Consider the following 16,361-nt stretch of genomic DNA (forward strand, 5'->3'; position numbering starts at 1 on the left):
TGTGGTTTTTGACTGTGGCAGTTCTTTCACATCCAGTTTTCAGCCGGATGTTCTCTTCTTTTCCCCCAGGAAATGTGCCCCAGACGATGGAGGAAACACAGCCTCATCGGTGCCGTGTCCCAAAAACTGCAAGGGCCCCGCGCCCATCCCGCTCCGCCGCTCCAAACGCGAGGGGCCTGGAGGAAACAGGGGTCTGTATGCCCACGGGTCCTGTGGCTCCTAGAAGGGCTTTAGAATAATGAAATGCCAATTTCAACTTTTTGGCCCAGCTTCCTCTGTGAATGGCGCTTCCCACGATTCCTCACATTCTGTCTTCCGGCCTCCTCAATCATATTGGACAACTCCCTTTGTTTTCTCTAATGTGTTTTGAGAAAGCGAGGGGATACTAGTAATCAAACAATCTAGAAAACATTTAAATAGAAAAAAGTATTGTGGTATTTTGCGCAATACCCAGGTATCTTCGTAACCGCTTTGTTCAGAGTGTGTTCATGTGTTTTTATAGTGTTACCTGTTTTTTCTGTAGTGCGTTAATGCATTTTCACCTCTACATCAGCCGGGCAGCTTAGCAGACAGTCAGGAAGGACCCTAAGGAGCAGCGGTCTGAGAGGTTCGCCCAGCGGTCTGAGAGGTTCGCCCAGCGGGGTCACAGGGCACAGCGGAACCACTACTCCCTCATCAACCAAGCTGGAGGTCAGGGACATCCCTAGTGTCATTCAGCCCACCAGCACCCATACATCAACACAAGCGCCGCTACGGAGATCTGCAGAGGGCAAGTTGGTGTTGGTAGGGTCAGGCCTCAGTGCACACGAACAGGTAAATCTTTCTGTGAAACAATCGAGTACTTCAGTTTAAACCCTCCAAGTATAATGTGTCTGTATTTGATGGGATTAAGTTTTAATATTACTTTCATCATCCTTTAAGTTTAGTAGATATCCAGTTATTTTCAGGGGATCTTTTGATTGTACTTTTTAGTGCTTTTCTGTACTTGTATATAGGGTTGCAAAGCTACCGGTAATTCCTGAAAGTTTCTGGGATCCGAATTTCTTCAGTAATTGTGGTTACTTCAGTGATTAATACTTATAACAAATGTGTTTACCAAATGTTTTACATCTGTGTCCTTGAGTGTTTAGTAAATTGACTGTACAGCATAATAGTTAGAGAGATTAGAGGAAGTAGCCTAATCAACACTAGCATTATTTTCAATTAACTCTTTTCAATGACTGCAACATAATATAGTTGGAGGGAAAACTTTGACTAGAAATTGATATTCACACAGGAAAAGGAAAACAGTTCTGAAAAGCATATTTCATGACGAAACATTTAGTAAACACAAATGGAATTGAAATGGTGTGTATTTTCTGTGTGTTATAAAAAAAAAAATCATTAAGTTATTCAATATATTCTATATGAAGTAAGGCTACACAGAGAAAGAAATCTTACATGTTTGCTCGCTGGTGACTGATTAGTTTCTCCCCTTTCCATCCCAGTCAATGGTGAAGAAGTTTGCCAAGAGGATGGGAGGAAGTGTGACTTCGCAGGTGACGTCCGAGACCACCCACATCATCATGAGCACAGGTTAGTGTTGGCTTAGTGTTGAGTAGCCCCTGTTCAGGGTTGCCAGTTGTTTTTATTCAGTTGTGCAATATATATAGCTGAAGGTTGTGTGACCGACGCTTTTCATTTGGCGTAAATTCAAGTAGGTCCCTATATTCTGGTATTCAGTTTAATACTTCCCAGGGAGTTTTAAAATTTTCTCAATAAGAGGAGTCTTTGCAAGAGTTAATAAATCAGTTTCAGAATACTGTTAAAGTTTGTCACACTTGTTTTAAATGTTTTATTTGAATGCAAAAATAACATTTAGCTTTCAGATTGGACTCCAACATTACAAAAGTAATTGAGTGCAATGACAGTCAAGGATACACAAATCGACACATACGCGCACACACATACACATTTACACACACACACACACACATTTACACACACACACATTTACACAAACACACACACACATTTACACACACACACATTTACACAAACACACACACATTTACACACACACACTCCTCCATCCTTAATTGTGCTCCCTGATGGATTCTTTTGATTTCAAAGCCGCCTCCTCCAAAGCACCATATTAGCTGAAGAGGCCGTTAAGGAAGCCACATTTATGGCAACCGTTACCCCGGCAACTGCCGATTTAAAGTGTTTAGGCTCTTGATCTTTTGCGGTTGTTGAAAGGTTGTAGATGAGGAGGAAAGTTTGGGACTGCCTGTGAAAAAGAGTTGCCTCATGGTCATTAGACTCCTCCAGACGTTCTGAAACCTGGGTAGTGTTCATTAGGAACCAAATAGAAGAACGGACTGAAAACCCGAGGCCCAACCTCCGCTTAGATGGCTTTTGTTGAAGAAAATAAATGTGCAAAATGTTTTGCTGCTCTTTTGGAGTAATGAATCAAACCTGGCACTTGACATTGTGGTGACTTCCTATCGCCAGAATGTCATGAAATCACCCAAAGTCCAAATACATTTCTTGATCTTACAAAGTCTTTGTATCAAATCCCACATTTCCAACATGGCCACAATGGGTATTTGTGAACAGTGATTTCGTAGAACCAGATGTTCAGGAAGCGTTTGGCAGACCGTTTCATGAAAAGCTATTTGTTCAAAGTGTGTGTTCTCCTGTTTGACCTTTACCCTTGTTTGTGCGCCACAGACGGTGACCTGGTGTGTGAGCGTACACTGAAGTATTTCCTGGGCATCGCGGGTAGGAAGTGGGTAGTCAGCTTCCAATGTGAGTTCTGAGTTCCGTCTCTATTATTATTATATCCCTGTTACACTGATTTGGAACCACCAATGTTAATGTGAAGCCCCGGTCATGGGGGGAGGCGGGCGGGGGGTGCTGGGGGGGTCTTCTCATGCCACAAAACTCATGGAAAATAGTGATTCTTATTTGTGTTACAGACTATAAGCATTGTTTTTGTTCCTATGCTCTCCAGGGATTTCAGAGTGCTTCAAACAAGGATATGTCTTAAATGAGGTACGTTCTCCCTTTGCGTGTCATATTTATATTCCAGGAGCAGATTAGGTTCTATAATATATTTCAGGAGCAGATTAGGTTCTATAATATATTCCAGGAGCAGATTAGGTTCTATAATATATTCCAGGAGCAGATTAGGTTCTATAATATATTCCAGGGGCAATTGTTTCTCGTTGACTTAATCTCTTAAACTATTGATAGGACCAGCTGTTTGCGAAGGCCGGGTTTTCCTGTCAGAAGTTTCTTTTCTAAAGTTTTCTTGATTGTTATTATCATAACCCCCCCCCAGACACAGTTTGAGGTGCGTGGAGACGTTGTGAATGGACCCGATCACCAGGGTCCTATGAGAGCACGTACCACAGAGGACCGAAGGGTGAGTTACATCTGTATTAATAGACATTATTATACACAGGTCTGTACTGTCACTCAGGGGCCGTATTCCCAAAACATCTGATCTTACCACTAGGAGGACTCCTAAACCACACTAAAACTTCCTAGCTAAGTGTTTCCTCTTAAAACCTATTCACAAAGCTGCTGAGACCAACTTTTGCTAAGGAACGGGGAGAAGTCTTAACCTAAGAGAATGGTTGGGATTGACTCCGTTGCTATGGATGATGTCATGTTTCACGAACAAGCCTACTTACTATGCCCGCAGTGATTGGCTGATTGGAGAGGGGTCTCTGTCAGTGAATTCATCCTAGCAATACTGTATAAGGATGTCATGTTGCCATAATGAAATAAAGATATCAAATAAACATGTAGTGTGTCACTGATTAAACATGAAACCAAGAATGATATACTGACTAGTCAAGATATGTTGAGCTAATTGTCAGCCTCTTACATGTCTGACAGCTCGTAAAGAAATGCACGTTAATCTTTTAATGCTGCAATAATTAGTGCAATTATGTGTCCCATCTATAGCACCAACTACACACCAACTCTGCACTGCATAGCTGCATTTTCCCTGTGGCCCAGTAGCGTAGAGTTGTCACACCCTTGTCTGAAGTTACTGGGTTGTTTCTGTTTGTTGGTGAAGTGACAGTATCAATGAATAGCTCTACTATGATCATGATACCCTCGTGATAATGCCGACATTTAAATGTTTTTAAATGTTGACCTGATTATGAGGTGGATTCCCTGCAGCCTTTTAGGGTTGTTTGTGACTTGGTCTTAGTGACATAGGAGTCCTCTTGACTATTCAGAACATTTCACACATTTAGGAGCTGCTTTTAGCGCTAAAACGCTTTGTGAAACACTCTTAGGCCAAAAATGTAGAGGTCCAAAAGTTAGGACTGATGTGCCCATTTCTTTTTTTTAATTTAGGAGCTCCTTTTAGCCTTCAGATGTTTTGTGAATACGGCCCCAGGTGTGTACTATCACACCTCGTATTACACAGGTCTGTAGTATTACACCTCATAGTACAAAAGTCTGTGTAGCGGGTTCACTGTCTTTTCTGGCATCTCTGTCATGACATGAAGACCAAGCAGCCCTGTGGGCTTTACTGCGCATCAGTGCAGTATAGTGTGCATAAGCAGAACTACTAACGAGGGAACTCCTCATTCATCTTTCAAAACACAGAGGCTGTACTTTTTCTCAGACAACACTCCCAAAGACGGTGATAGCAGAACGTTCTCTTTAATGAAAGCTAGCATACATTGACCTCTCAGAAGAAAGGCACGCTAGGTTGCTGACGTGTCTAGCAAGCGAGAAACAAGGTCTTCCTTTTTTTTTCATGTCTTGGCAGAGATTACAGAAAAGGTAAGGGCTCAAGTGGAGCAACGATTGAAGAATCATGCTGACAACTGCAAATTAGGTTTGTGCCTTGACTGGGTAAAAACTCTCTGGGAAGCTGTATGGTCAATGCAAACTGGAATGGAGCACTCGGAAGGGAGGCATTGTCAGTAGGGATTTCCTGGTCTCATCGCACTTAAGCTACTCGCTCAGGCAGCTTGGGCGCTCCCAATGCTAACTGAGGATGTCAGGTGTAAATGTGACCACACACACATGTCGATTCTCGTGACTTCCTAGTTGGAACAGCAGTGTGTAAAAAGCTTAATGGCTTGGGCTGTTGCCGATAAGGAAGGCTTGCCACAGTCTTTGAGTCTCCTTTGTCCGTTGGGAATTGTTTCGATGTGGCCGTAGATGCCATTTTATAGACCAAATTGGGAAAGACAGAATATTAAAAAGTACGCTTGTGAACCTGTGACTAAAATCTTTTGCCCTATTTAAAAACGGCTGTGAATGTCTTGGATGTGAAGCAACATTCCTCTATGGAGAATTCTTTGAACAGAGAATCACCAGACAAGCACAGGATATAAATATGAGGAAACCCTCCTCTCAGGCAGGCAGTCCAGAGTCCCTAAACATAAACTGAACCGGTCTATGCTCTCCCTAATTCTCTTGTCCATTAATACCTCAGCCAGTAAAGAAGGCTGGGTACTGTGCACCACTGACAGAATGTGGGAATATTTGGTATATTACATAATGTGGCTGTGTGTCTTATGTTGATTGTGTAGAGTGTCTAGTTGTGTCTATGGCACTACTGTGTCAGCTTCCCAGATCGGGCCATTCCATTAGTTGGCCTGTAATGCACGCTTTTTAATATGACACATTAATTTACACCCCACGAAAGAACTACTATTACACTTGTTATTATATGTCATGTTGCTCTAGTTATTACACCCCATATTACAAAATGTGTGCAGGCCTTTTACTCACAATGAAAGAGAATGGCTGATCTCTAGCACCGGGCTTAAAACCACTCGGTCGTCTTGCAGCAGTCGCCTGGTCCCGCTTCAGATATTCAAACCAATTTTCTAGTGGCGCGTTCGTCTCCTGTTGGAGTGGGGCCAGGCCTGTAAGCACCGGCGGAGGATCCTCGGCAACTGAAGGGGAAAATGAGGAATGGCTGGATGCCACGTTAGTTTGTTGAAGAGGCCCCTAATTGAATGAACCAGTAATTCAGGGGGAGAGATTAGTCTCTCCACTTTTGATGGGTTCAGACTGTCTGGTTTATTTTCGCTCGCTGTCAGCAGCCCAACATGACGGAGTCAAAGAGAGAAATCGGTATGCTTGGTGCTTGTCGCCAGACTGCTCATGGCAAGATTAGAGTGGCACGGTGGGTGGGAAGTTGGCGTTTGTGTGTCTGTGCACACTTTTTTTTTTTGTTCGTGTGTGTGTGTGTTATCATCTGCTTATTTTAATTCCACCTGAAGGGCATTAGGTGTTGTCTAAATGAGAAATCTGTAAGCAAGAGGTTTGTTCATCAGACTGCCACCCCGGGCTAACAGTCATTATGGATGGACACAAAGGTGTAGACAATGAGGATTTCACTCTCGCATTACGTTGGAAATGTCTCTTTTATAACACTAGTATCCGACCGAACCAACTGTTGGAATAATTGCTTTTGTTTTATTAGTTATTTTATGAGTTAATTCATTTGTTTCTAAACGCAACTGAATAATGAAGGTGCCACCCAGAAGAAAAACTCTTCTATCGTAACTAAGTTACGTATGTATTTGTATACTTAAGGATGCATTCTGGGTTTTTTGGGCCACTGGTTGTAAAACTGACGCAATTCAGCCAAACCGGCCCCCCAAAATCTGTGTGCTTGGTTGTATGTGATGATACCCCCCATGTCATCAAAATCACTTGCTTTCAGACTTGGAAATTCATGGCTGACTGAGGTATGAAATTGATTCTACTTATAGATGATTCCCATGAAACCAACATAATGGGAGGCTTAAAGTAGTTTATTATTTGCAAAATTAACCCAGACTGCATTTTACCTCTGAAGGTTTTTCATTCATTGAGGATATTGTCATCTAAGATTCCAAAGGGCTTCTAGACATTACCATTGTTTTTAATGACTAACAGAATTGATTGATTGTCTAAGGAAACGGAATGTTAAATATAATACAAGATAAAGATGGTTGTTTATACACAGAAAAAGTAAAGCCTGATTATGCAACTAACTCTCTTTATACTTGGCAATGGCCAGTTCAAACACAGACTCTCATGGTTGGATCTCACAATCCAGAAAGTCATCATGGATATCACATCTAAACTGCTATAATCATACAATGATTATACGCCCTAGGATTTAATGTTGTAGTCAAATTATGTACACCTTAAGGTAGACTTAGTTTGTTGTTTCCTGGCTTATAAACATTATTAGAGTCTGTTGTGAATATCTATCCACAGTTGTCCCTCCCATGAATGCTGAGGATCGTCAAGCATCGTCTTTCAGTTGAAACCGTAATATCGTAGTAATAGTGTTTAAGTGTTGATTGCATATTCATATGTCAAATATGTGAGAAAACTTCTTGGCGGTATAATAACTTATTCACATGACTGTATGTTCACCTGTAGTAGTCTGTCAGTTCATTTTAGATGAAATGGCAGGTTCAGGATTAGATGACCATTGTCATTAGGCATCCAGTATATTTCAGACCGTGGGAATCAAAACAATTATTTTGTGGCCTATATAAACTACAGTGCTATTTGTAAGTGGAATTGTCAGTGATCATTTAAAGAAGGTTCAAAGTGATCCTGTCTCTTCATCTAAATCTAAATGTCTTATTCTTTGGCAGTTGAGAAGCTGTGTGAATATTTGCCTTGACTATTGATGGCTTAGTGGTTGGATTGTAGGGCCAGTGAATGTAAGGTCACTGTTTTAAATTGCAGATCCCTACAAACCAAAAAATATTTTCTTGTGGCCTTAAGGTTCTTAACCCTAATTGCTCATGTACATCTCTCTGGATTAGACATTCTGGTTAATAAATCAAATATGTGTGATCATTGTTTTATATGGTTTGCCTGGCTATAAATAATTATGTTTTTGAAACATTTTATTCATAATGAGATTAGGACATACCTTTGTCATTTACTGGTCTACATTATAAAAAAAAGTTATGTCAAAAAGGAAGTATTACCATGGAGAATTGTGTTGTTTTTCCTCAGTGAATTTGCCGATACCAACTGTATTTGAGAGGATGGAACAATATCCTGGCTGCATTGGTTTCAAGGAAAAAATATGATTTTTATTGTAATATTTCTGTGGAGAGACCAGGTCTATTGGATGCTGCTTTGGATCTCAGTGCAGCTCCAGATCAAATGCATTGTCTCCTGAGTGCACTGAATCTAAACTGAGCCTCTGTCTCTCTCTAGCTGCTGATGAAGGACTTTGAGATCTGTTTCCAGGGCCCATTCACCGATATGACTGCTGGTAAGTGACCTCAATGCAACCCTGATAAATAACCCTCCAGAGACAAATTGATTGGGGGGGGTTATATGATTTGGTACGTGTCTCATATTATATAGTTTTGACAGTATTGGAAAGATGTTATCGCTTCTAAATGGGTGTAACTGACATATCACGTCTGTATTTTTCCTTCATAGCTTGTTCTCCATCTTTTTTTAAATGAATTATTTCAGTGCTAATAAAAAAATCCAATCACAACCCATATGTAATCGTGTGAATGAGAATTGACATCTTATTGGCCTGTCCGTTTTGCGTTGTCTGCTGATGTTTTCGGGGGGACGGAAGTATGTGGAGGTGATGTCTTTATTTCCCCCTAGAACCTGCTGCCCAGGATGCTTTGTGGTCTAGAACACCAGTCTTTACGTAGAGGTCACCCTTCCTCCACCTCTCCCTTATTCTATTCTTTATGATTCCCTCAGTTGTCTAACCCTTCATAAATTGTATATAAATATGTGTGTGTAAACAGTGCAAAGGTACACCGTGCAAAGGTCTTAGGCCACAAAAATCTAATTAAAGTGAACATTCTGTCCTCAAAGTTTGCGTTGATTACCCGGAGAACACATGGCACCAGGATGCACTATGGGAAGGAGGCAAGCCAGTGGAGGCAGTGTGATGCTTTGGGCAATATTCTGCTGGGAAACCTTGGGTCCTCCCATTCATGTGGATGTTACTTTGACACGTACCACCTTCCTGAGCATTGTTGCAGACCATGTGCACCCTTTCATGGAAACGGTATTCCCTGATGGCATTGGCATCTTTCAGCAGGATAATGCATAATGTTATGGCTGATCTGTGTGTGTGTGTGTGTGTGTGTGTGTGTATACACTGAACCAAATTATAGATGCAACACTTTTTAGTTTTTGCCCCCATTTATCATGAGCTGAACTCAAAGATCTAAGATTTTCTCTATGTACACAAAAGGCCTATTCCTCTCAAATATTGTTCACAAATCTGTCTAAATCTGTGTTAGTGAGCACTTCTCATTTGCCGAGATAATCCATCCACCTCACAGGTGTGGTATATCAAGATGCTGATTAGACAGCATGATTATTGCACAGGTGTGCTTTAGGCTGGCCACAATAAAAGGCCACTCTAAAATGTGCAGTTTCACTGTATTGGGAGGGACTGGGTGGTTACGAAACCAGTCAGTATCTGGTGTGACCACCATTTGCCTCACGCAGTGCAACACATCTCCTTTGCATAGAGTTGATCAAGTTGTTGATTGTGGCCTGTGGAATGTTTATCCATTCCTCTTCAATGGTTCTGCGAAGTTGCTGGATATTGGCACGACCTGGAACACGCTGTTGTAAAAGCCGATCCAGAGCATCCCAAACATGCTCAATGCGTGACATGTCGGGTGAGTATGCTGGCCATGCAAGAACTGGGATGTTTTCAGCTTCCAGGAATTGTGTACAGGTCCTTGCAACATGGGGCCGTGCATTATCATGCTGCAAGGAATTGTGTACAGATCCTTGCAACATGGGGCCGTGCATTATCATGCTGCAACATGAGGTGATGGTCATGGATGAATGGCACAACAATGGGCCTCAGGATCTCGTCACGGTGTCTCTGTACATTCAAAATGCCATCAATAAAATGCACCTGTGTTTGTTGTCCATAACACACGCCTGCCAATACCATAACCCCACCGCCACCATGGGCCACTCAATCCACAACGTTGACATCAGCAAACCGTTCACCCACACAACGCCATACATGCTGTCTGCCATCTGACCTGTACAGTGAAAACCGGGATTCATCCGTGAAGAGAACACCTCTCCAAAGTGCCAGACTCGATCGAATGTGAGCATTTGCCCACTCACGTTGTTCACGACGACGAACTGCAGTCAGGTCAAGACCCCGATGAGGACGGCAAACATGGAGATGAGCTTCCCTGAGACGATTTCTGTTAATTTGTGCAGAAATTATTTGGTTATGCAAACCGATTGTTGCAGCAGCTGTCCGGGTGACTGGTCTCAGACGATCTTGGAGGTAAAGATGCTGTATGTGGAGGTCCTGGGCTGGTGTGGTTACATGTGGTCTGCGGTTGTGAGGCCGGTTGGGTGTACTGCCAAATGAAACCTTTTTGGAGATGGCTTATGGTAGAGAAATGAACATTCAATTAATGAGCAACCGCTCTGTTGGACATTCCTGCAGTCAGCATGCCAATTGTACGCTCCCTCAAAATCTGTGACATTGTGCTGTGTGATGGAACTGCACATTTTGGAGGGGCCTTTTATTGTGGCCAGCCTAAGGCATACCTGTGCAATAATCATGCTGTCTATTCAGCATCTTTATTTGCAGCACCTGTGAGGTGGATGGATTATCTCGGCAAAGGTGAAGTGCTCACTAACACAGATTTAGACAGTTTTGTGAACAGTATTTGAGAGAAATAGGCCTTGTGTTTACATAGAGAGTCTTAGATCTTTCAGTTCAGCTCATGATGAATGGGGTTAAAAACAAAAGCGTTTATAATTTTGTTCAGTGCTTGTATATGTGTGTTTGTGTGTGTGTGTATATATATGTACATGTATATAATGTTGTGCTGCATATACATTGGATATAAAAAGTCTGCCAGGTTCTTGTGATGTAAAGTAATGAGAAGGTAAATCATGTAAGAACTTTTTACACCTTTAATGTGACCTATAGCGTGTACAATTCAATTGAAAACCAAACTGAAATATTTGAGGGGGAAAAATAAGAAACTCACAATAACATGGTTGCATTAGTCTGCACACCCTTAAACGAATACTTTGTTGAAGCAACTTTTGATTTTATTACATCACTGTCTTTTTGGGTAGGAGTCTATTAGCATGGCACATCTTGATGTGACAATATTTGCCTAATCTTCTTTGCAATAGCGCTCCAAATCTGTCAGATTGCGAGGACATCTCCTGTGCACAGCCCTCTTCAGATCACCCCACAGATGTTCACTTGGATTCAGGTCTGGGCTCGGGCTGGGCCATTCCAAAACGTTAATCTTATTAATCTTGTTTTTGTGCCAAACATACCTTTTGGAATTATGGCCAAAAAGTTCAACCTTGGTTTTGTTCAGGCCATAACACAAACTTCAGCCAGGCTTGGATATTTTTCTTTGTAAGAAAAGGCTTCCGTCTTGCCACCCTACCCCATAGCCTATTCATATGAAGAATACTGGAGATTGTTGTCACATGTAGCACACAGCCAGTACTTGCCAGAAATTCCTGCAGTTCCTTTAATATCGCTGTAGGCCTCTTGGAATCCTCCCTGACCAGTTTTCTTCTCATCTTTTCATACATTTTGGATTGACGTCCAGTTCTTGGTAATGTCTATGTTGTGCCATATTTTCTCCACTTGATGATGACTGTGTTCCATGGTATATCTAATGCTTTGGAAATTGTGTACCCTTCTCCTGACTGATTTCTTTCAACAATGAGATCCCTCTGATGCTTTTGAAGCTCTCTGCGGACCATGGCCTTTGCTCTGAGATGCAACTAAGAAAATGTCTGGAAAATCCTTGTTTGAATGTGATTGGTTAATTCTGAACACAGCCACATCCCCAGTTATAAGAGGGTGTGCACACTTATGCAACCAGGTTATTGTAAGGTTTTTATTTAAAATGTTTCCCACTCGAAGATTTCGGTGTGTTTTTAAATTGAAATATAGGTCGTTCAAGCATAAGGGTGTCCATCAGTGCACGTGGCACCAGGACACCCTAGGCCGTAGGTCGATGATCGACTTTGTTGTCGTTTCATCTGACCTGCGGACGTATGTCTTGGACACTCGGGTGAAGAGAGGGGCGGAGCTGTCAACTGATCACCACCTGGTGGTGAGTTGGATCCGATGGCGGGGGAGGAAGCTGGACAGACTCGGCAGACACAGGCGTACTGTAAGGGTCTGCTGGGAACGTCTGGCCGAGTCTCCTGTCAGAGAGATCTTAAACTCCCACCTCCGGCAGAGCTTCGACTGGATCCCGAGGGAGGCTGGAGATATTGAGTCAGAGTGGACCATGTTCTCCACCGCCATTGATGAAGCGGCCACTCGGAGCTGTGGCCGTAAGGTCTCCGGTGCCTGTCGAGGCGGTAATCCCCGAACCCAGTGGTGGACACTGGAAGTTAGGGATGCCGTCAAGCTGAAGAAGGAGTCCTATCATGCCTGGTTGGCTCGTGGGACTCCTGAGGCAGCTAACGGGTACCGGCAGGCCAAGCGGACTGCAGCCCGGGTGGTTGTGGAGGCAAAAACTCGGGCCTGGGAGGAGTTCGGTGAGGCCATGGAGAAGGACTATCGGCTGGGCTCGAAGAGATTCTGGTAAACCGTCCGGCCCCTCAGGAGAGGGAAACAGTGCCCTACCAACACTGTTTACAGTAGAGGTGGGCAGCTGTTGACCTCAACTGGGTATGTTGTTGGGCGGTGGAAGGAGTACTTCGAGGATCTCCTCAATCCCGCCGTCACGTCTTCCATTGAGGAAGCAGAGGATGAGGGCTCAGAGGTGGACTCGTCCATCACCCGGGCTGAAGTCACAGAGGTAGTCAAGAAACTCCTCGGTGGCAAGGCACCAGGGGTGGATGAGATCCGCCCTGAGTACCTCAAGTCTCTGGATGTTGTGGGGCTGTCTTGGCTGATACGCCTCTGCAACATCGCGTGGCGGTCGGGGACAGTGCCTTTTTAAGAAGGGGGACCGGAGGGTGTGTTCCAACTACAGGGGGATCACACTTCTCAGCCTCCCCGGGAAAGTCTATGCCAGGGTACTGGAGAGGAGAATACGGCCAATAGTAGAACCTCGGATTCAGGAGGAACAGTGTGGTTTTCTTCCGGGCCGTGGAACACTGGACCAGCTCTATACCCTCTACGGGGTGCTGGAGGGTTCATGGGAGTTTGCCCAACCAGTCCCCATGTGTTTTGTGGATTTGGAGAAGGCATTCGACTGTGTCCCTCGCGGTATCCTGTGGAGGGTGCTTCGGGAATATGGGGTCCTGGGTCCTTTTGCTCAGGGCTGTCAGGTCCCTGTAGCAGGAGCTTGGTCCGCATTGCCGGCAGTAAGTCAGACTTGTTCCCAGTGCATGTTGGACTTTGTCGCCGGTTCTGTTCGTAATTTTTATGGACAGAATTTCTAGGCGCAGCCAGGGGCCGGAGGGTGTCAGGTTTGGGGACCACACAATTTTGTCTCTGCTCTTTGCGGATGATGTTGTCGTGTTGGCCCCTTCAAACCAGGACCTTCAGCATGCACTGGGACGGTTTGCAGCCGAGTGTGAAGCGGTGGGGATGAGAATCAGTACCTCCAAATCCGAGGCCATGGTCCTCAGTCGGAAAAGGGTGGCTTTCCCACTTCAGGTTGGTGGAGAGTGCCTGCCTCAAGTGGAGGAGTTTAAGTATCTAGGGGTCTTGTTCACGAGTGAGGGAAGGATGGAACGGGAGATTGACAGACTGATCGGTGCAGCTTCTGCAGTAATGCGGTCGATGTATCGGTCTGTCGTGGTGAAGAAAGAGCTGAGGCGCAAGGCGAAGCTCTCGATTTACCGGTCAATCTACGTTCCTACTCTCACCTATGGTCATGAGCTTTGGGTCATGACCGAAAGGACAAGATCCCGGATACTGGCGGCCGAAATGAGCTTTCTCCGCAGGGTGGCTGGGCGATCCCTTAGAGATAGGGTTTAGAAGCTCGGTCACCCGGGAGGAGCACAGAGTAGAGCCGCTGCTCCTCCACATCGAGAGGGGTCAGCTGAGGTGGCTTGGGCATCTGTTTCGGATGCCTCCAAAACGCCTTCCTGGGAAGGTGTTCCGGTCCCGTCCCACCGGGAGGAGACCCCGGGGAAGACCTAGGACACGCTGGAGGGACTATGTCTCCCGGCTGGCCTGGGAACGCCTCGGTGTCCCCCCGGAAGAGCTGGAGGAAGTGTCTGGGGAGAGGGAAGTCTGGGCATCTCTGCTTAGACTGCTGCCCCCGCGACCCGGCCCCGGATGAAGCGGAAGAAGATGATGATGACATTATAGGTCACATTAAAAGTGGAAATAGTTCTGAGATGATTTATCACAAAAACCTGGCATTTTAATAGGGGTGTGTAGACTTTTTATATCCACTGTACAAGTCTGCATACCCTAGCAGAAATTGTAAAATTTTGTGACAATATGACTGGAAATCTTTTATTTAAGGATAGTGATCATATGAAGCCATTTATTATCAAATATTTTTTTGTCTCCTTTTTAAATCATAATGGTAACAGAAATCACCCAAATGGCCCTGATCAAAAGTTTATATACCCTTGAATTTCTGGCCTTGTTACAGACACACAAGGTACACACACAGGTGAAAATGGCAATTTAAGGTTGAATTGTGGCTTTTTAAATTGCAATTAGTGTGTGTGTATAAATAGTCAATGAGTTTGCATCTCTCATGTGGATGCACTGAGCAGGCTAGATACTGAGCCATGGGGAGCAGAAAAGACCTGTCAATAGACCGGCGTAACAAGGTAATGGAACTTTATAAAGATGTAAAAGGATATAAAAAGATCCAAAGCCTTGCAAATGGCAGTGTTCAATCACTTATTTAGAAGTGGAAAATTCAAGAATCTCTTGATACCAAGCCAAGGTCTGGAAGACCAAGAAAGATTTCAGACAAAACTGCCAGAATAATTTTTTGGGATACAAAGAAAAACACACAGGGAAATCTCAGGAGTAAGACAGGCTGCTCTGGAAAAACACTGTGGTTGTTTCAAGGAGCACAATACGATGGTACTTGAAAAAAAATTAGCTTCATGGTCGAGTTGCCAGAAAGAAGCCTTTACTGTGCCAATGCCACACAAAAGCCTGGTTACAATATGCCCGATTACACCTTGACACTCTTCACAGCTTGACAAAATAAAGTTTTTTGCATGAACAGTCATGTTTTCAAAATCAAATTTCACAATTTCTGCCAGGGTATGCAAACTTATGAGCACAAACTGTGCACAGTATTAAGAACTAAGTGTAGGCAGACTTTTGAACAGGGGTCAGTTCATGTTTTGTTTTATGATTGTGACATTCTGTTATCACCTACAGTTGAATATGAATTCCTTTCCAAATATTTTGGAAAGGAAAGAAAAAGGTGCAGTGGTCTCCTAATTTTTTCTGTATATATGTCTGTGTGTTTGTATAGATTAGCATCCTCTGGTTAGCATGCTTTACACGTAGCTGCTGTGGCGCTAACAGCGGAGGAATCAGTAACACCTGGATAACTTTTGGAACATGAGCTAATGGAACAAGCAAGATTATGCTGTTTACATTTGCATATAAATGTTTTTAAGAAAGGGGAAATAGCGAGGGAAATGGGGGAAAGAGCGCTTAGCGGTCAGGAAAAAGAAAAGGTAGCATTCATTTATAGAAAGCAATCCCAGTACTTCTGGTAGAACCGCTGTGTCCTTAGAGACAAGAAGATGAATTCATCTCCCCACCCATCCCACATTCACTAGAAATGTACAGTAGGACTCACTGGCACAAATACACACACACACACCAGGCCCCATACTCTCTCTATCTCTCTCTCTCTGTCACTCAGACACAAACACACCGACTGTTGTGGAGTTCTCTGAGTGCTAGGGAACAGTTTGTTTTTCACCTGTCAATTTATTGATGGTTGACAATGTGTGTGGGAGGATTGGAAATAGACTGAATGTTGTGGATGAGTCATAGCTAGAGAGCAAATTGTGTTCCTTAGGGATTACAGTGGAGTGAAGCTGGTGCCAGAGGTCTGATAACCTGCCAACAAAAATGTTAATTGTCTCAAGTAACTCCTGAGGTAAAGGAAAATTGTTTTCCTATTTATTTAGTCCACCGCTGATACAGTAGTCCACCGCTGATACAGTAGTCCACCGCTGATACAGTAGTCCACCATTGATACAGTAGTCCACCATTGATACAGTAGTCCACCATTGATACAGTAGTCCACCATTGATACAGTAGTCCACCGCTGATACAGTAGTCCACCACTGATACAGTAGTCCACCATTGATACAGTAGTCCACCGCTGATACAGTAGTCCACCATTGATACAGTAGTCCACCGCTGATACAGTAGTCCACCGCTGATACAGTAGTCCACCATTGATACA

The 16,361-nt window shown here is 43.7% G+C and overlaps 1 protein-coding gene across 3 annotated transcripts in view; it reads left to right on the plus strand.

Moving 5' to 3' along the window:
- LOC105030602 (BRCA1 DNA repair associated) overlaps positions 1 to 16,361 on the plus strand; it is a 39,498-nt gene that overhangs the window by 13,342 nt on the left and 9,795 nt on the right. For all 3 annotated transcript variants that reach the window (XM_020046845.3, XM_013133832.4, XM_020046846.3), the window contains exons 12-18: positions 70 to 191; positions 554 to 813; positions 1,488 to 1,575; positions 2,713 to 2,790; positions 2,996 to 3,036; positions 3,326 to 3,409; positions 8,206 to 8,263. In XM_020046845.3, the coding sequence (XP_019902404.2) occupies positions 70 to 191; positions 554 to 813; positions 1,488 to 1,575; positions 2,713 to 2,790; positions 2,996 to 3,036; positions 3,326 to 3,409; positions 8,206 to 8,263 (731 nt within the window). The remainder of the gene's footprint in view (positions 1 to 69; positions 192 to 553; positions 814 to 1,487; positions 1,576 to 2,712; positions 2,791 to 2,995; positions 3,037 to 3,325; positions 3,410 to 8,205; positions 8,264 to 16,361) is intronic.

Source organism: Esox lucius, chromosome 5 (genome assembly GCF_011004845.1).
Source record: "Esox lucius isolate fEsoLuc1 chromosome 5, fEsoLuc1.pri, whole genome shotgun sequence".
NCBI classification, from domain to species: domain Eukaryota; kingdom Metazoa; phylum Chordata; class Actinopteri; order Esociformes; family Esocidae; genus Esox; species Esox lucius.